Source organism: Festucalex cinctus, chromosome 10 (genome assembly GCF_051991245.1).
Source record: "Festucalex cinctus isolate MCC-2025b chromosome 10, RoL_Fcin_1.0, whole genome shotgun sequence".
Lineage (NCBI taxonomy): Eukaryota > Metazoa > Chordata > Actinopteri > Syngnathiformes > Syngnathidae > Festucalex > Festucalex cinctus.
The window spans coordinates 10,640,648-10,660,782 of record NC_135420.1 but is presented as its reverse complement, the minus strand read 5'-3'; the positions used below and the strand labels follow the sequence as shown (position 1 = coordinate 10,660,782).

Genomic DNA, 20,135 nt, shown 5'->3' with positions numbered 1-20,135 from the left:
TTCCCGTTGTTACGGCTGGCGGCTCGGGCCCGCCGCCGGCTCCGCTCCCCTAGTATGTATGTGTGTGTTTGTGTCGGCTGGTGCCCGTATAATGGTACTTCAGTTTGAATGCGCCAGCGCGACACTCTGATTGGAGGACTGTGCCAGCGCGACACTCCGATTGGACGACTGTGCCAGCGCGACACTCCGATTGGACGACTGTGCCAGCGCGACGCTATTGTGTATCCGTGTATTATACCCCTATTGGTTATTGTTGTTTCTCCTCCGTTCTGTCAGTTCTGTCAAATGCGGTTATTATTTGTTCACCTTCCACTTTCACTCCCTTGTCAAACCCCTGCCTGAAATTTCAATTAAAACTACTCAGATGTTAAAGTCGACCCGTGTTTATCTACTCTATATTTTCTGTTATTGTGTTACTTCCCTTCCCCTTGACGAGCCGGGCGTAACACCGTGGCCGAGTACAGTACGCGCACATAGCATATCTTGCAACTGTGGTCTTTTTATCGACAACGTGAACGTTGTCGACATAACTCACCGGGAACGCAAAATGTTTCCAAACTGGTGACGAGAGAAGCGGGAGCGGCTTGAAGCACCATTGCTGTGTCTGTCCGCGCTTGCCATCATGACTGCAGGAGAAGTCAGCTAACAAGTGCCGTTAGCTAGTAGCTGAATGGCTGCGTCTCATTTGCTTTCCTGGGAGGTGGCGGCGGGCGCGGAGGGGGCATCGAATCGTGTGTCCTCTCTTCTATTTCGATGCTCGAAATCGTGACGTAATTTCGATCGATTTCGATAAAAAATCGAAATCGTGACACCCTTAATGTGTATATGTATATGTTAGGGGTGTTAAAAAAAATCGATTCGGCGATATATCGCGATACTACATCGCGCGATTCTCGAATCGATTCAATAAAAAAAATCGTTTGTTTTTTTTTTGTTTTTTTTTAAGAGCTCAGAATTGTTCATTCGGTAGTCTTACCGATTCAACGTTTTATCATCATTGCCTTTTTTTTTTGTTTTTGTTTTTGTTTTTGTGTGTGTGAATCGATTTTTAAACTTCCATTTTTAATGGAAAAATATTCAACAAAACGTCTGACTTCGGGTTAGGATTCACACCTTGAGCATGGAAGAATGTTATATGAACGGAACATTAAGCCTTAATATTTTATTTTAATGCTGTTCAAACATGAAACAGATTACAACCTCTATAAGACTGAAATTTCAGATAAATAAATAATACATTTTCATATAAATCTTACACTCTACAAGCTTAGTGATTAGTATTTTCTAAATTTGGATGAAAAAAATCGCAACAATCGACTTATAAATTTGTATCGGGATTAATCGGTCTCGAATCGAATCGTGACCTGTGAATCGTGATACGAATCGAATTGTCAGGTACTAGGCAATTCACACCCCTAGTATATGTATATATATATATATATATATATATATATATATATATATATATATATATATATATATATATATATATATATATATATATTTATTTATGTTGGCAAAAACTTGAAGTTGGAATGCAGCATGTGCACTGTGCAGGAGGACGATCATTTATTTTTTTGTTACAAAAACAAGAAAATGTTTAAATGTAAAAAAAATATTAAGACATAAAATTCCTTGAAACACTATAATTATGCAAGTTCCTTTTGGATGAAACAAAATTTAGTGAATTATTATTATTTTTAAGCTGCAAATGTATAAATATAAACCCAAAACTTTGTATTAATAACTTTTTTGCAATTGTGGCGATTTTGTAATTGTGGAGTGTAATAATTGAAATTGTAATTGAATTTCGATTAATTGCACACCCCCCTTACCTGATACTAACTAATATCGACTGACCTCTCATCGCTGTTTTATGATCATGAACTAGAAATTAGAAGAATAGAAAATTTCCATTCATGTCATGCAATTTTAATGGTAAAATGCAAATTTTTGGACATTTAGGTCTTTATTATTTTAATTATCTGTCATTGTTTGTTATGGAATTTTTTTTATTATATTATTATTATTGATAATGTCTCCTTGTACAAAGTAGCCAAGTTTTTCATTTTTTTCCATTTAGGATTCAAACAGAAATCACAATACAGTATAGTCAATTTAGGAGATTCAACAATTCTTCCTTCTGTCTGGTTTCTGACAAATTGCTCCAAGGAGTGCTGGATAGGCTTACACTTCACTTCAAGGTTTTCAAGATGCCAGATTTTTTATGTCATGTTGAGGATGACGGCACAGCAGTTTCCTTCCTTTGACATTTCTATGACAACCAGCTACACCGCTGGGCACTGTGTACAGTGGAAAACAAAATCCTGGGACAAGCGAGTAAAGTCTATTGGAGTCAGCAGCATGATCTACGGAAAGCTGGCAAAGAACAAAGACGCCAATGTGAGGTCAAAGGTACTGCAGAAAAGATGTTGATTTTGTTTAGATTGCTCTTAAAGGTGGTGTTATTACAATACCATGGTTAAACGGTATCTCTTTACAATATAGTTGAGCTTCTTCATAATTTATTTAAAAGAATTCGGAAAGATATTTTCCACAATTTGAGCGAGTCAATGCACATCTTCTGATCATTCAGATCAAAGGTGTTTTGCTTATTCTAGCTTTTTTTTTTTTTTTTTTTAATATATATTATTTATTTATTTATTATTATATATTTATTATTTATTTATTTATTTTTTTGGTGGCGGTTGGGGCATAATTCCACCACAGAAAGGTAACCCTTGCTAGCAAAGAATGCATATGTCATGGCAACCATAGAACCTGATATAGGAAACGTTCTGACTGCTTGGGACAATTTAGCAATATAATTAATGCCACTAGCTGACAGGATTGCTCTTAGTATCCTAACACGTGGCCAACTTTTCTTAATAACTTTTTTTTTTAATAGACATTTAAGAATGCTGAATCAAATTAAAACAGTGCGTGTATGGTAAAAAGGTTGTACAAGGCTTGAAATATTTTTTTCTTTCCTGTGATGAGCCATTTTGATTAACAATGACTTCAATTGAGGAACAAAATTCGAATTTTGAGGAGCAAGTTTTTTTTTTTTTTTTTTTTTGTAGGTATATCTCAGGGTCTGGGACCCGAACAACAGGGGTTTTATTAAACAAAAGTACGACTATAATCGACGAGTTGAATTTAGCGCTGCGGCTATTGAATATTTTGCATTGAAGTATTATTAGGCTAACTTAAAGCTGCTCTCCGTAACAATTTGGCCAAAAATATCTTTATGATAGCCTTTTTATTTGACCATTTATGACTGAAACATCTAATTAGTAGATTAAAGGAACACTTTACTTATTGATCCATTTTTAGCAGCAAAAAGTTGCTACTTTTTCAATAATTAATTTGGTGACGTGATTATTTTTTTATGTACATTTAATAACTTTTAAACCGATGTTAAAATGAATCGAACGCCGGCATGTTTGTTACACGTGACTAAATAACCCGGATGTTTACGTCACTAGTGTGTAAACGCTACACTATGGAAGCACTATGCAACGCAGCCGTGCATCTAGCGTCAAACCCGGAAGGATTAAACCTTATCGCTTCGATCCAACACGACAAAATAACCCTACCGAAGGAAAGTCTGCCTTGGATGTGAAAGTTGTGGCGCCAGATGGTCTTTTCGGGCACAAAATAAACTTTAACGAACGAGTGAATCAGGCGGGGGGTGGTGCGGGAGCTGCACAGGAATGGACAATCCGCTAATGAATGTGTGCTGGCTGGAAATGAAAGAACTCGAGGATCGGTTCCTTGCGGACAATCTCAACTGCCAATATCCAACAGGTAAAGTGACACACAGTACGAGCAATGCAAAACGTGTGGAACTGACGAACTATTTCAGGAAAAATAAAAAATAGTAAAATTAAATGTATCATCGTTACAGCGCCCAACCTCCCCTAGCTGTTTTTTTTCTTTTCTTTTTTTGCGTAGCGTCCCGATGATGTAAACGAAAGCTTGCAAGAAGGTTGTGTATTAACCGTGTTTATTTATAGACAGAATGAAGTAAGGAAATGCGAGACGCCGTTACCTAGGCTGGTTATCAATGGTTTGGATCCGAACGAAATGCAAATGAAAGTGGAAGGCACCACAGGAAGAACAGCGGGACAGAACACAAATGTAGTACGTCGCACATGACACATGATAATGACACTAATCCACATTCTATAATTGTTTTGTTAAAATAAGATTATGAACATGGTCAGTTTGTTTAGTATAAACAACTTACGAGCTAATAAAACATAACGTCCTGTCCCCGTACTTGACGATGTTCACACTCAAATGAATTATGAAATAAAACAGTCCGTGCAGTATAATAACGAATGCCCCCCCCCCCCCACCCCCGAAACATGCCTACCTTTCGCTTTAAATTTGCTTCGCTTCTCCGAGATCTTTCAGTGGCCGTAGGTAGGGACTCGATTTGTGCCGGCTGTTGGTGACAGTGAAGGCTCCGTGTTGCTAGCAGTTGCGGAAGTAGCCGCCAGAGATCCTCCATCGGCTTGATTATTTCCCACGTCTGGTTCTTTAAAGATACTCGGTACTGCGTTGGGCTTTAGTATTAGGCGTGTGGCGTACCCCATCTCAAATTGTAACATATTTTCTTAGTCCTCATGCCTGAAATGTTCGCTGCGCGCACGCCTGCTTGTCCTTCGGGAGGTTGACAGCACTAAGCAAACAAACCATTGTCTACTCAAGTCGTTTTTTTTTTTTTGTTTTTTTTTTTTTTTTGTTTTTGTTTTTTTTTAAGGGGGGTCTCGCGGGTTTTTCCTTGCCGACGCCTTGCAAAATTTTGCAATACACAAAGGCATAAGTGACAGTTTGTGTCCTCCTCGTTGTTATGTCTGCGTGAACTACTGTTCGCCAAGCGAGTATACACACTTGTTACGTCACCACTCGGGGGCGTTCCAACACGGAAGTACTTCTATGTTGAAGAAAAGTTAAATAAATCAATATAAGGGTGTATTCTTCAGCTCTTATGCATTTTTCGTAGCTAAACTAACTATTTACTGCCGATCAAGCCATACATGTAAAATTAAAGGAGCCTTCCTTTAACACCTTAGGTCTTCACAATGGGTATTCCTGCAAGCTCCTGGCCAATAGTTTTCAGACTGGATTTGGGTTCGAATTTCCCATCCCCAGTCTGTGGATGTGACGTCATGTGCTCACTGTGTACGTGAAGAAGGGTGTGTACATTTTCATTTTTTGGTGGCAGTAGCGATTCGAAATGAAATTTTCTACATTCCGTAGCTTTAAGCTATCAGATAATAACTGATTTCAATAGCAGGACAAAATTACGTAGCTGACCTTTTTGTCAAAATGGAACTAAAGTACGGATGGTGTAGTGTTTGCCTTGGGCCCCAAATGACTAGCTACGGCCCTGAGCAAAGAAAGTGACGTCAGAAACTGAGTTGCGACGTGTACGTAGATGAAGAAGACAGCTAATAGCCGCCAGAACTAAAGAATCCACTGGTGCTGCTGCCCTCCCTGCTTCCAGAATACCCCATTTGCTACTGAATTGAAGTATTTCATGAAGTGGAGGGAAAGCTAAAGCACTTGGAAGCAGTGACCACACCGATGATGATTATTATTATTTCTTATCCAGAATATTCAGTGTTATGTGCATAACAAGTTATCGTTCATGGTTTCCATTACACAGGCTTTCCCAATCCCGGAGTCCTGCAACAAACGACTGTTGGTAATTTTGCTTCTCAATTGGTTTGACTGATGTGTGAAATGGGAATTTTTGACTCACTTTTCTTATTTTTTTGCCGTACTGTTTGTTGATATCAGTTTGACACTAGATTAGAACAACTTTTCCCACAATTTCTATGGGGGAAAAAATGTTGGAACTTGGAAGAATGGAAGTCAACTAGTCCCTAAATGGATTGCGTTTGACGTGACGTTTGTTGACATGAGTGGAATACGCAGTTCCATGTTGATGCTGAACCAGTAGCTATAAAATGGTTTACCCTTACACACTGTTAGGCTGATGTGCGTATTGCACTGTTGTAAATATGTACTTCTATATTATCCTATGCAACATCTTTATACAGCCAGATGAAAATCTCGGTTCGTCTGAACTGGATCATCGTGATCACTGGCTATTTCTTTTGAATGGGAGGACTACTTTGTTTGGGAATGCTGATGAGAGATCAGCTGGTTTTCTTGTCATGAGACTGCAAGCTCTGTGGTTGGGTTGGTCATATTACTGATTTCCTGTTTTTTTGTTTTGTTTTTTTCCCCGTGGGTGATAGTGATTAGAAAACCTTTTGAACAGTATGCATTTGGTTTTTTTCTAGAGGAAATTTGAAATCATTTGCTCACTATATTGAACTTTTAAGGCACTTGATGCGATTTCCAAGTCCAGTGAAGCTGGTGCTGGTAGTTACCGGGACTCCATGGTAGGGTGTGGTGGAGTCTGTACTTACAGGGTATTACTGCCACAGAATGGCCAGGCAGCCTGCCAGGTGTGTGTGTTCCTACATGCATGCATTGCCTGTGTGTCCTTCTGTGTTACAATGTGATCACTGGATGGAGTGCTCATCTCAACCGCACTCACTTAATCCCAGCTCATCAGCCACTCAACTGTCAAAGCGAAGTCCTTACATTCTTCATTCCTTCCTTATTGTGTCAACTGGCCCCTTCTACACTCAATCTCTTAGTGTCCTCACTAGTCAGTATTCGTGAGTGTTCATACACCTTCCCTCAAACACACTACTGTCACACAGGTCATGCTGTCATTGTTCTTGAGCGAGAATGATATCCCGGCCGCCAATGGGCTTTCTCCTCTGGACAAATCTTTGGAAATTTACCGGCTCAAGCAGCCAACTCTTTACTGACAGGCGAGGGAAAGAACCAGTGCGACTAAATGTTGATGACGTACACAAAAATCATGCTTGTAAATACGACACTTCCAGCGTGGAAATGTACTGGAATGTCTTTTTATTTTACAAAAGATAAGTCAATATAGTAATTATTGTAAAGGGCCTGCCGCTGTGTTTAATAGAACAGTCACTTACCCTGAAGAACAACATGTTAAGCAGATTCGACAACTAGGTGGGACTTAAATATTCTAGCAGCAGTGGCTTTAACCTGTTAAGCTAATATGTAGCATTTTCGCAGCACAAACATGGGATTTGTATGTGCTTGACGTATGAACATATTGGAGTGACAGGTGACTGGAGCATCTGAACTGGTCACCATTTTCAGTTTTCATATATTGTCAATTTTGTTATTTTTATTATTTATTAATTTTTTTCCCCCTTTCAACTTTGGCAATCATGTTAACTTGAGATAGACCGATATGTTTTTCCCTGGGCCGATACCGATTCCAATTATTAGTAGTCAATGAGGTCGATAACAATATTTAGAGCCGATATTCATTTTCACAAACAGGGAAAATATTGCCGTAAAAATGAAAAATAAAATAATAATCATCGGCAAACTCTTAATTTTGTTGACATTTTGTAAGCATATGTTTATTTAACAGCTTTGAAGATTGGCAAAATATTGGAGTTTTTTTTATTTATTAAATCTTAGTTAATAATAATAATAATAATAATAATACATTTTATTTGTAACACACTTTACATCTACAAAATATCTCAAAGTGGTACAATAAAAATGTTAAAAGAAGAAAATCCAGGTAAAATTCGTAGAAACACATAAGTTTATAAATTCAAATGTCTTTTAATAGAAAGGTTTTAAGTCCATTTTTAAAACTATTGATAGTCCGAGGTTGTCTGGAAGGGCGTTCCACAGGCTCCCTATTGTTTTCTACAGTAAATAAATTTTTCCAAAGTTTCAAATATCTGAAAAGTAACATTTTCACTTATCTTAGTTTTCAAACAAAAACAGACGTTCCCAGCTTATGTTACTGAGTTAACTGAAATTTTTAATAAATAGTTTCCTGAAGATAACATAGTTTTAAATTGATATTACTGGTAATTGGCCATATGATTAATCAAAAAGGCTGATGCCGATATTTGTCAAAATGCTGAATATCGGCGCCGATCATCCGCCCAGCCAATAATCGGTCTATTCCTAATATTAACAACACTCATCTGCAGTGCGTCAAATTTATGACATTTTTACTTTCCATTTACAGGGACCTAAAAAAAAACAACAATAAATTATTTTGATTCCTGACTTTTATTTCACTTATCAACTTAGTTGACTTAGCCGTATTTGAGCTGTCAGTGCCGGACAGCGTGTGCATGTGTGTGTGTTTGTATATTAGAAATGTATTACCTCTGTGACCAACATGTCCCATCTCTCATAATTACCTGGATTTCTGCATAAACTGCTCATAAAATGTATCTGTTCTTCATCGAAACGGTCTGCTTAAATTATGATATGCAAAATTGTGTGTTTTCATGTTTTTATTGGACACACCATGCAAACCTTACAGTGGAGGGTGCAAATGGTATGTGAACCCCAAGTCTAATAACGTCTCAAAGAGCTAATCACAGTCGCGAGCCAGTCAACCGAGAGTTCAATCAATGTGATGAGATTGGAGGCATTGGTCAATGCTGCACTGCACTTTTAAAAACAAAAAACAAAAAAAAACCATGCACACTACACTTGAGCTTGGTTTTCATGGGGATAATTATTAATGCTGGCTAACAAAAAAGGTATAAGAAGGAATTTGTCAGCTAGGGCACAGATGTGTCATTACTGAATGTTCTGTACATGCTCATGAAATCAAATACAGGTCGTTATTCGTTTGAAAGCAGTCAAGAGTTTGAATACACAAAGGATCTAGCTGAATAAACTTGACATTTATTTAACCTCGATGTGGTCATTAAAGTATTCAAAACTTGTCAAGAATGGGTGGCATGTTTTGATTTGGATGCATCCTTCTTGTTCTCAGGGTCTGTTTCTTCTCTTCCTGACCTTGCACTTCCTGGACATTTTCTACCAAATCCAAAGGGCCAACAAGCATTGACTGCTACTCTTGTTCTCATATTTACAGTGCACTGTGCAGGTGAAACTGGAATTGGGCCACAGAGCTCAGCTGAGGAAGAAAGTAACATCAGAGGGCTTCACCCACGACTGGATGGTTTTTGTCCGAGGGCCGGAGAACGGCGACATCCAGCACTTTGTAGATAAGGTTGTCTTCCGCCTGCATGAGAGCTTCCCCAAACCCAAGAGAGGTATGACAGTCGCAGCGTTCACACACTCCCTCTCACACATTTCACACTCTCCTACCTAATATGATGCACATTAGATAATTGACGACAACAGATTAACAGAAAGGAAAATCATTGAAGCAAGAATGAAACAGTTCATTGACAAGTTGAAGATACAATAGAAGCTTAATGTGATTTAATGTTGTTTGATTGCCTCGTTTCAGGTAGAGATGGTATTCATTGAGGTCACGGGATGATGTGACCTTGCGAGTCTGCCGGCTCGTTTTTAGCGTCTTCAGCCGTGCTGCGTTTACACAGAGTGTTATTTTGTGATTGATAATGTCATCCTCTGCTTCCTATAATGTTAATTGTGCAAAAAAGATGTATGCAGAAGGTGCAGATGAACAGTCCTTGGAGCGGTACACATTAAAATGTTTGATTAGGGAATCGATTGGATTAACAACATTTGCTATGGGTATTTATATAAATCATTTGTGAATTAGAAGCAAAGAATCTCAGATTATTTTGAGACCAAGCTAGTTCCCCGACCGTACTAGCATGTTTGAGAGAGAAAGAGAGTGAGTGAGTGAGTGAGAGACAGAGAGAGAGAGAGAGATATTTTCTTTTTAATAACTCTTAAATACCTCTTCGCATACAGCAGCCTTATTGAAAAGCATCTCAATTGAGGCTGACAACACTTTTATGTTCATCCATCTTTTTTATTTTATTTGAAAAGGCCAGATGTGAGGTTTCTATTTGTGAGACTGAAAATAGTCTGTTTGCTTGTCAATGTTGACGATGTCTTCAGTTGTTTATTTCATATTGCACAGCAGCTTTTGTTTTGCCAGTAAGTTGATAAAAATGAAGATGCCTGTCAAAATTTCTGCACGTTTAAAACTTCCATTACACTTTTTAATTTGTTTTGCATATTATTTTTTAAAGTAAAGTAATTTAAAGTACTTACTTTCATTATTGAATAACTAGTAAAGTAATTAGCTACTTTTAAGAGAAATAACTGCAACTCTTGACTTTTCAAAAGTAACTTGATTACTTGAACAACACCGGTTAGTTCACATTTGGCACTCCGTGCAGTGCGAGCACCCATGAACGGCACACGTGTGGTACATAATGTCATGTAAATACCATCGAGGAGTTTGAGTAAACAACATAGCACAGTAAATATTTTTCAATGCTTGAACTCCTTTTTTTCTTTAGAACACTTGATACGGCCCAAACACTCCAATACTCTCTCCAGTGTCCCCCGCATACGTTGAGTTTGAGATCCCTGGTATATGTTTAGCTCACTACACATGGCTGTTTTTGTTTGTGACCGATATATTACCAAAATTTGTCTCAAAAATATAGTTGAGATGAATTGTGCTCCTGTGTTTGTGTCTGCAGTATGCAAAGAGCCCCCATACAAAGTGGAGGAGTCGGGCTACGCGGGCTTCCTCATGCTGATTGAGGTTTACTTCAAGAACAAGGTGAGAGGGAAAAATGACAAAAGCTTGTTTTGTTGCTTTTGACAGATTTGTCACACTAAATAATAAAATGCATAAATGAGCAAATATGCCAGTAAAAATGATCGTAATTGCCTAAAAATGTGTTTTCGATTTTTACATTGTTATTTAGAGAATGGATATAATTTGATGTTGTTAAATGCTGGACAATTTTGACTGGAGGACTCGTCCAAAAGAAGTAATTAATTTTGTTAATGAATGGACACACTTTGTGATGTGGCAGAAATAAGGCTCCTGCTGAATCCAGAAATAATCTGCTTGTATATGGGCTCGTAACCATTAGAACCTTTAAGTGTCAGGAAATGCTAAAGATGCTATTAAACTGTCACTTCATCATTAGCTATTTGAGTAATAAGTAGACAAAATAACATACGTAGTCCCTTACAGATGCAACTAAAGGGCTTTACCTGAAAACTGCGCGTTCAAAACTATCGCAAATTCTATCAGAACCCTCCAAGTAGAATTTGTGTCTTCTCAGTGTGCATGCTTCACTCCATGTTTGATGTTTGCTTTTCTCGAATCGTTCATATTGATATAATGAATTGTCTATGAAATTTGTTTAGGAAGAGCCAAAAAAGGTGTGCTTCAACTACGACCTATTCCTCAATTTGGAGGGCAATCCTCCGGTTAATCACCTGCGCTGTGAGAAGCTCACCTTCAACAATCCCACCAAAGATTTCAGGAAAAAGCTGATCAAAGCTGGAGGGGTGAGTCTGTTCAGCATATTTGGAGCACAATTAAAGGAATTATCTCAATAACTCATTTTTTTTCTTAGTTTGAGTAAAAAAGAATCACAAAGCTGTATACATATATATTTTTTTTTATTACTTTGTGATATAGACCTGTGTAACGTGCATCTCTCCTCCCTGTTAATGTAGGTATTGGTGGTTCCGGAGGTGGCGGAAGCAGTGTCGAGGCCCAGTCCAGACTATCCAATCCTTCCCACCATCCCCCTCTCAGCCTTCTCAGATCCCAAGAAAACCAAGACATCTCATGTGTCAAAGGTTGGTTGTGTTGCCAAGATGCTGCTTGTCATTTTACAAGCACTTGGCTCAGGTCTGCTTTCTATTTCCTTTTTTGGTACAAATAGAACCATAGTAGCTTTCCATGTGGAAAAAAAAAGAGAAAAATATTTAGTACTTTAATTTCTCCTCCTCGCCTTCATTTGTTATCTATTTATTTATTTTTTTTAATTTCCTATGTGAGTGCAAAACTATGAGCTTGCGTTGGCCTTGTACCGTATGCCTTTAACCATCACATCTGCCCACCAAGCTGGTTGACTCAAGGCTATAATTGTTAGCAACTGTTGTGTTAGCATTAGCATGGATGCTGAATTAGTCAGCCATCTTATCTTGGAGGACAAAATCGGAGCATCCCCTGCATTGTTCAGGCTTCCCTCAATCGATCACTAGCACAAATAATAAATATCTTTCATATGTAATTAATTAGTGGTTACTTGGCATCCTAAATTAGCAATTGAATATGAGTTCGGGATAGCGTTGTGTTGATGTTGGTCGCAACTTAATGTCAATGAAAAATATGAATGTCTAAAATGGAAGTCAAGCTAGCCGTCATGCCACGACATGGGCCACTTTCAAAATAAATGTCTACTAAGGCTATTTGCATTGCCATCAATGTAAACAAATTTTATTTTGAAGTTATCCTGAGCGTAAGCAAGGTTACGTTGAGTATGTTTCAGCTTCCCTCTGAATGTCAATATTTGCCGTAAATTTTAGTGGACATTGTGGAAATAGAAACGATCTTACAATAGCTATAAAAAGTCTACACACCCCTGTGAAGATGCCTTAATATTCAGTAGTTATGCTGTTGATTTGATTTGATATTTTGATGTGCTTTGACTGCATCAAACATGAACAAATATTTACAATTATATACAAAATGTACTGACTAATAAAATGTGCACTGGATATTAAAGGCCTACACACTTTAGTTCATATACTCAACAGATATTTGATGTAAAAAAGGAGATCATGGTAAATCTTTAAAAAAAAATTGCCACTATTATGTGTGCATGTTTTTTTTTTTGGGGGGGTGGGGGGGGTAATATAATAAGCAGCTGAGAAAATGTGATTGGACATCCTCTTATAATTGGGCATGAGGTTGTGTTCAGTATTAACTAACCTCATGTTAATTGGTAGTCAGCACACACTGGCCACCACTTAAAGTGCCTCTGATTAACTCCAAATTGACTTCAGATGTTCTAGTGGGTGGACTCCATTTTTTGAAGTCATGTCTTCCAGCACAAGCCGTGGTCAGCAGAGAGCTTCCACAACATAAGAGGGATCTCTCTGTTCAAAGGTAAAACAGTTAGGAGAAGGTTACTGAAGAATTTTAAGGCATTTGAACACTGTGAAACAGCAGCAGGGATTTCAGTCAAGTACTGGATGTGCTGTACCTGTGAAATCTCCCGGGGTTTTTTTGTTTTTTTTTGTTTGTTTGCTTTTCTCCATATGTCTCTACAATAGGGCAGGGTGCCAAGATGGAAGACTTGTCTTAGAAAAACATTTTGAAAAATCAAGTTTAACAGGCTATATATCCCGCGAGTGGTGTAGTCAATTTCCTCGGCCCTGTTTCTCCGGCCCGGAGGGTCGTGGAGGACCTGCACCGACACCGTAGGAAAGCCGAGGTCAAGCCGGTTCCGGGGATGTGAGGGAAGGAGGTTTTCCCCGTAGGACCTATGGTTCGCCCGGTTGGGGGGGTGTAATCGGGCCTAGCTGTATCCGAAAAAAAGTGCTCCATTTTCTGGGTATAGGTAGGTCGCTGTACACCCCCCCTTGATCCGGGGAAGGGAAGGTCGGACCGGCACGGGCCATATAGGGATTCCAGGGATGTGTTCATTTTCCTCGTAGGACGTACGGGTCCGTTGAAAAAAATACCTCCAGAGGACCGGGACCTCGGGTACCTTTACCCGGAAATTGAGCTTGATTTCCGTCAAGTTGACTCGGGTGAATCCAGGTAAGGGAAGGTCGCATGCCGACGAGGCATATACCGTTGGAAAGCTCTGGTCCCCGGGGTTCCATGGATGTGTTAATTTTCCCTGTGGGGCATATGATTCCTGGGAAATAGCCGTAAGAAAAAGCTCCAGGGCACCGGGACCTCCGTGGCTTTATCCGGAAATTGTGCTTGATTTCGGATATAGGTTGTTCCGAAGTTGACCCCCTGTATCTCCAGAACGGAAGGTCGCACGGCGACGGGCCACTTACCGTTGGAAAGCTCTCGTCCCCGCGGTTCCAGGAATGTGATGATTTTTACCTGTGGGACGTACGGTTCCGGCTTTGAAATGTTTTATCTTGGTCTTATTGACACGCACAAAAAAAATGACATTTGCACAGGGGTGTATAGACTTTTCATATCCACTTTGGCCAAGGGCCCATGTTTATCTCAAGCTGTTGTAGAATACTTGAACAGAGTTTAGGGATAATAGCAAAGGTTTGTTGATCCTCTGTTTTCTACCTTTAGGAAGCCAGTAAAGAAGGAAGTGGCGGCAGCAGCAGCAAAGGACCCAAACCGCACAAGATGACCAAGGAGCATCGCGAAAGACCCCGAAAAGACTCCGAGAGTAAAGCCTCGTCGAAAGGGGACAACGACAGAGATGGAAGCAGCAAGAGCGGACGTGACTCTTCCTCATCCTCGAAAAAGCCATCAGACGTCAAGGTGAAAGATGAAGTCAAAGTCCTGCCCAAGGCGGCCTTCAAAGAACCCAAACTCACCCTGAAGGAGTCAAAGATGGAGGGCATGTCTCCAAAAGGAGGGGGAGCAGGGAGTGGTGGTGGTGGTGGTGGTGGTGGTGGTGGTGGTGGTGGTGGTGGTGGTGGTGGCGGCGGCGGTGTCGGTGGTGGGGGAGGAGGAGGGGGTTCTGCTGAATCCAAAGCCCCCAGTAAAAGACCCTCCACTGTGGAGTCTCCCAAACCCAGTGCGAAGAAGCAGAAAAAGGGCAGCTCTGAGGGGCCCAAAGGCCCATCGGGGGGGAGTTTCACGGGTTCCCCTCGTGTGTCGTCATCGTCCGCTGTCAGTCAACCTTATACTGACAAAAAACACTCCAAGGAAAAAGGTCGCTGGGCCAAAGGCAAAAACGACACGCAGGATTTGAAAGAACCCAAAAAACTGCCCGAGTCGGAAGAGTCTAATTCAGAGGACGAAGCATCTTCAAAGTCGGAGGTATTATTGTTTTTGTTGTTGTTATTATTATTATTATTGTTGTTTTATTTTATTTATTTATTTTGGTACCAACTCGAAAACGAGCCATTACGCTTTTCCTCCTTCAGCAGTCAGCTCCTTCCAGTCCTTCAAACTCGAGTTCCAGCTCGGACTCCAGCTCCGACTCGGACTTTGAGCCCGGACAGAAACCAGGACAAGGTGCAGTATTAGAAACTTGATTCAGAGGAAACATCCGTGTCGTTGTGAGGCCCATGTGTACTAAATAAAAATATATGTCCTCCGTTAAATTATTTAGTGAGAAATGTTTGAATTAAAAAAATTAAATAAAATCCGTCCATGCCATTTGAAGTGGTTTTTGTTTGTCCCAGGTCCCCTGCGATCTATGGTGGAGGAGATCCAGTCAGAGGAGTCAGACGATGACGACAGCAGCTCGGAGGAGGGGACCCCCATTAAGACCAATCCCCCCAATCGCGACTCTCGGTCAGTCTTTTCACAGGAATTATTAGTTCCCCACTCGGTGGGACTTCTGAAATACAACCATTGATCCAATTTATAAGGGCAATTAAGCAGACATTGAATGAAATGTGACTCACCTCGCACTTACGGAAAGTCAACAGTCTCTGTGTGAGTGACCTCATGACCTTGTCCCTCTCCCCCCCTTCTGTCAGACTGAGCTTGGACAGCGAGAGTGACAGCAGTGACGGCTCACACCGCCCCAGTCGAGACCCCGCCCCACCCCCACAGAAACACAGCTCCTCCAATAATAAAGTGAGGCCTGGTTTTGTGCCTCCTTTCACTGAGCACATTAAAATAATCTTAACTGACAAGATACTTGAAGTGACACCATTTTTTTTGCTAATAAACATACAGTTGGAATTATTTTTCACAGTGATGTCTCATATACTTTCTGGGTTGTAGGCATTCATGCCATTGCTTTTCCAACAACCTCCATCTCTTGTCTGTGCTAACTTTCTCGAATCTCCGTGGCTGTGATTGCAGTTGTCTGGCAGAAAGAGTCCAGACTCATCGTTCCGCTCCGAGAAGGTGTTGAAGAAGGGATACGACAAGGGAGGAAGGGTAAATACCTCCACTTTTTATGCTTCATCTCACACGTTAACCCACGTTTAGTAATCCAGTTCAAATAGATTGCTGTTGGGCAAACAGAAACAGATGTTTGGACAAACTGCCGCTGAACCCTTGAAGCCAGATGTAATTGTGATGTATCCTTAACCACCACATAAAACATTCTTCAGATGGATCTAGTTGATATAATAACAAAACATCCGTGCTGTTTGCATGGAGTCTTTCTTTGCTGATTTTCAACAATAGAGCACCCTTGTATTCACAGTTACATACTGCTGCTCAGTAACACTTTTCTCTCCTCCCAAACGTTGCAGGCCTACACAGAAGAATTAGTGGACCTCCATCGCAGACTGATGGCTTTAAGGGAGCGCAATGTCCTGCAACAGGTGTGTGCGCTTGTCTCAATCATGGTGTTGCTTCGGGCTGTTGTGTCGAAAACATGATAGGGTCCACATTTTTTATTGAAAGTAACACTTAAGATGAGAAAGTCGTTACAGTGGTAAGTGAGCATGCCTTGTTATTTTTACATTGTCGTGAAGCAAGAACAGGACACAAATGTCAACAATGGACAGTGGCAACAAGGAAGTAAAGAGTAAAAATACAAAACCTGGTTGCATACCATCTCGTTGACCTGGCTGACTCATTCCCATTAGTTGAATCACCTCAACTTTGCTCTATTGGCAACCATAGTTTGTTTTTGCTTTAATGCATTTGGATGATGTCGGTTGACGGGGTTTATTTAATCTGTTTGCACAGCATTTGTATTGGCACATATCGGATATGGATCCGATTTTTGAAAGAGCCCTCATTACAATCTGAAAATATGCATTTATTGTATATTGTTTTTGATTAATGTATTTGTCATGGTGTTAACTGCACCACTGAAGAGCAAGAAAAAATTCTGAATTGACACCATGCAGTCATCCGGTCATCCAGCCATGCGTCATTTGTTTCAACAAATAAATTCCTCTCCCAAAATAGAAATCTGAAGTTTTCCATTCACAAGTTGTTTTATAACAAGTTCACAAAAAAAGAAGCCTGTTTTGCTTCTAATCTACTTGTATATCTACTTGTTCTACAAACTAACAGTTGTGAGATTAATTCAACTCAAGCAGTTTAATTTCTGTTAAGGAGAGCATTTAAATTTGCCTCATTTTGTAGTTAGCTCGGATAAGAAGCTTTAAATATGATTGACAAGCTGCCAGACTTGAGGAAATTTGCTTCACTTAGGGATCTTTTGCCAAATCATGTGGAAGGAATTGTGCAGAGATTTGAATTGTGTTGTATATGATGTGGATATCAACAACATAATGGAACTGGCACACTCATGTTTTTGCACTCAAACATCAATTCCTTCTGGGCATTTAAAGAAGAGTCCGTCACTGAAAAAAATTAGGAACTAAATGACCAGTTTTCAATTTTTTAAAATTTGTATTTATGTTTTTAAATTTTTTGATAAATATATCCCATGAACACTTCACAATTAAATATTGACTGCGAAAAGGGTGGGAATCTCTTGCCACCTCATACTGGATTATGATTCAGGGAGATACAATTTGATTAGATCATCCAGATGAATTTTCATTAACTAGTATTTGTATCACCTCTACTGTCGGGATGTAACTCAACTCAACTCAACTCAAGTTTGATAGTCACAATACGATATCACGATATGAAGGTCACTATATGACAATTATCACGATATTGTGGGGAGGTTGGCGAGACACACGGGTCACAATATTGTAAAAAAAAAAAAAAACAAACACAAAAAAACACAATATTGTGCTTTTGTACATACATGCCGTATGAGAATTAAACTGCACTAAAAAAAAAACTAGCCACCAGTGGGTACTAGAACTGCACAAATGGAAATCAACTTGAAGTTTTTTGAAAGACGTGCTGCTTTTAATATGACATTCATATGGGTTATGTTTTTTTTCTTTTTTTTTTTTGAAAAAGTTATGTATCAAAGGTACTAGTGGTATTGGCACTTGGTGTTGGTGTTGAGTACTGAAGAGTTGAGTAATCACACGGGTATAAGTCTGGAAAAAAAAAAAAAAAAAAAAGTGTCCAAATCAATCAAAATCAATCAAATGATTTCTCCCATTTATTTATTAAAACAAATTGGAAGAGACATTTAGAATAAAAAATGTGACATTAGATGTTTTTTCATGATTGCAAAAAGCCAACATTAAAATGAAAATTGAAATTACTTTCTTTTTTAAAACCATGTAGATCTCGGGCAAAGTCAGACATGAGCCAATGATTCATATGACACGACTCAATCATAACAATCACTTTTTATATGCACAAACTTAATAAAAAATTAAATAAATTAAAAAAAAAAAGAGAGAAAATTATTCACTTAGATGCTTTATGTTGCCACTATGGTTCTGTTAGTTGCATCCTCAAGTTCTATTTCTATGGCAATAAGCTATTTGGTTCTAAATGAATTGCTTCTTTGGCTTGTTGATGTGAAGTGCAGATTGACAACAGCCTGTTTATGATTCATATTATAACAAATATTTTGATTCGGTTACTTGCTGATGTGGCCCATTTTGTTCGAGTGAATGAAATTGTGCGTGTACTTGTGCGTCCCAGATCGTCAACCTAATCGAGGAAACGGGCCACTTCAACGTGACCAACACCACCTTTGACTTTGACCTCTTTTCACTGGACGAGTCCACCGTCCGCAAACTACAGAGCTACCTGGAGGCCACGGCCACGTGACGGCGAGCCGAGCCGGAGGTCACCGCAGCTCCTCCGTCGGCCCGACTGAATCGCTGAACGGCCAGCGAGCACACACCCACCCCGCGCGAGAACAAAGAAGCACACACCAAGACGCCGCACCTTGACGCCACGCTGGCGGGAAACGGACGGAGGAAGAGGAGGAAGGCGTGGACGGGATAGGATTTTCTATCCTCGTGTATTTTGGAGTTCCCCTCGGCCCCGTCCTCATCCCACTTCACATTTACACTCCTTTGCGACCACATCACTCCCCCCGCCCATCTTCACACAGAAGCGTGTCACATGCGTGTTTGGATGCCATCCTCGACATCCGAACATGCTTGGTGTCGACTTCGCCCTCACACTGAAAGCTGAGCTGTGACCTCCCGCCTCCTCCTCCTTCTCCAAATGCCCCCGTCCCCCGGCCCTCCCCCCATGTCAGCGTGCACCAAAGGGCTCCACTGCCGGTCGCCGGTGCGCTCCTCAATTGCCTACTGGTGGCTTTTGAAAACTCACTAAAGTAGCCATACTCGTCTCCCACAATCCAAAAATAAGGAAAAGTCGGGGCCATGCGTTCCCACCCTTTTTTTTTTAAGTTCTTTTTTTGTTTGTTTTTAACATTTTATTTTTCTACAAGTGCATTTGCGTTTCTACTCCCAGATTTGCGGTTAAATGACCTGTGAGCGATGAATGTATATCTTTTATTTTTCTACGCCCAACAGCAACAAGCCCACTTTAGTGCCTTTCTGCAGTGTGAAGTGGGTGTTAAGCATCCCCCCGCTCCGATTTGGGATGGGGAGGGACCCAAGTGTTAAATCTGCCTGATGATTCAGTATTGTCTTAATGGCTTCCTTTTTTTTCCTTCCTCAGTGTCCTTGTAGGCCGTTGACCGTCATAGGCATTCCTCTCATCTCTGTAGAAACTGTAAAATGTTTGAACCGGTGTTCATGTTCTTGCTTTCTGCCACTTAGCTCAGTGTTTAATGTTTATTGTGGGAGGGAGGACGTAATAGGAACTAGCTGTAGAAACTGTTGATTCGGGCTGCTGTGTATGCGCACTCTCAAAAGTTTGTGGGTGGCTTCCATCTGAAACGAGGTGAAATATCAGCGGTGAGTGTAGTGTGAGGGTGCAGTCACTTTGTTTATTAATCGATGAATCCGATTTAAGTTTCATTTTCCAAATTGAATGAATTGTAACCGGTTTGAACTGGAAAATTATTTGATTTAAAAAAAAAAATGTGATAAGGTGAAGCTCCTCCTCTCACTTCAACTTAGTTCCTCAGCACCAAGACGGCAACAGGAGATTGTTTGCGAGAAAAACGCCGCACAGCAGCCCGCAGTGGTCAAGGTCCACACCTTCACCGCTCTGCCTTTTGTGTATTTATTCTGACCTTTGTGTAGCTTTAATACTCGTCTGTTGGCGTCTGCTCACTGTAAACGCTGTTGATTTGATAACAGTCCCCCCCGCCCGC

General features: G+C 40.1%; 1 protein-coding gene across 3 annotated transcripts in view; it reads left to right on the top strand.

The window, feature by feature from the left end:
- Positions 1 to 20,135, top strand: part of mllt1a (MLLT1 super elongation complex subunit a) — a 23,558-nt gene extending 3,423 nt beyond the window's left edge. Inside the window, exons 2-13 of one of the 3 annotated variants that reach the window (XM_077534758.1) lie at positions 2,289 to 2,415; positions 8,999 to 9,179; positions 10,557 to 10,639; positions 11,239 to 11,382; positions 11,554 to 11,679; positions 14,156 to 14,854; positions 14,965 to 15,052; positions 15,223 to 15,334; positions 15,523 to 15,622; positions 15,854 to 15,931; positions 16,252 to 16,323; positions 18,539 to 20,135. In XM_077534758.1, the coding sequence (XP_077390884.1) occupies positions 2,365 to 2,415; positions 8,999 to 9,179; positions 10,557 to 10,639; positions 11,239 to 11,382; positions 11,554 to 11,679; positions 14,156 to 14,854; positions 14,965 to 15,052; positions 15,223 to 15,334; positions 15,523 to 15,622; positions 15,854 to 15,931; positions 16,252 to 16,323; positions 18,539 to 18,667 (1,863 nt within the window). In that variant the 5' untranslated portion in view covers positions 2,289 to 2,364 and the 3' untranslated portion in view covers positions 18,668 to 20,135. Of the gene's footprint in view, positions 1 to 2,288; positions 2,416 to 8,998; positions 9,180 to 10,556; positions 10,640 to 11,238; positions 11,383 to 11,553; positions 11,680 to 14,155; positions 14,855 to 14,961; positions 15,053 to 15,222; positions 15,335 to 15,522; positions 15,623 to 15,853; positions 15,932 to 16,251; positions 16,324 to 18,538 lie in introns of all 3 variants that reach the window. The other 2 variants (XM_077534757.1, XM_077534759.1) reach the window with 2 other exon arrangements.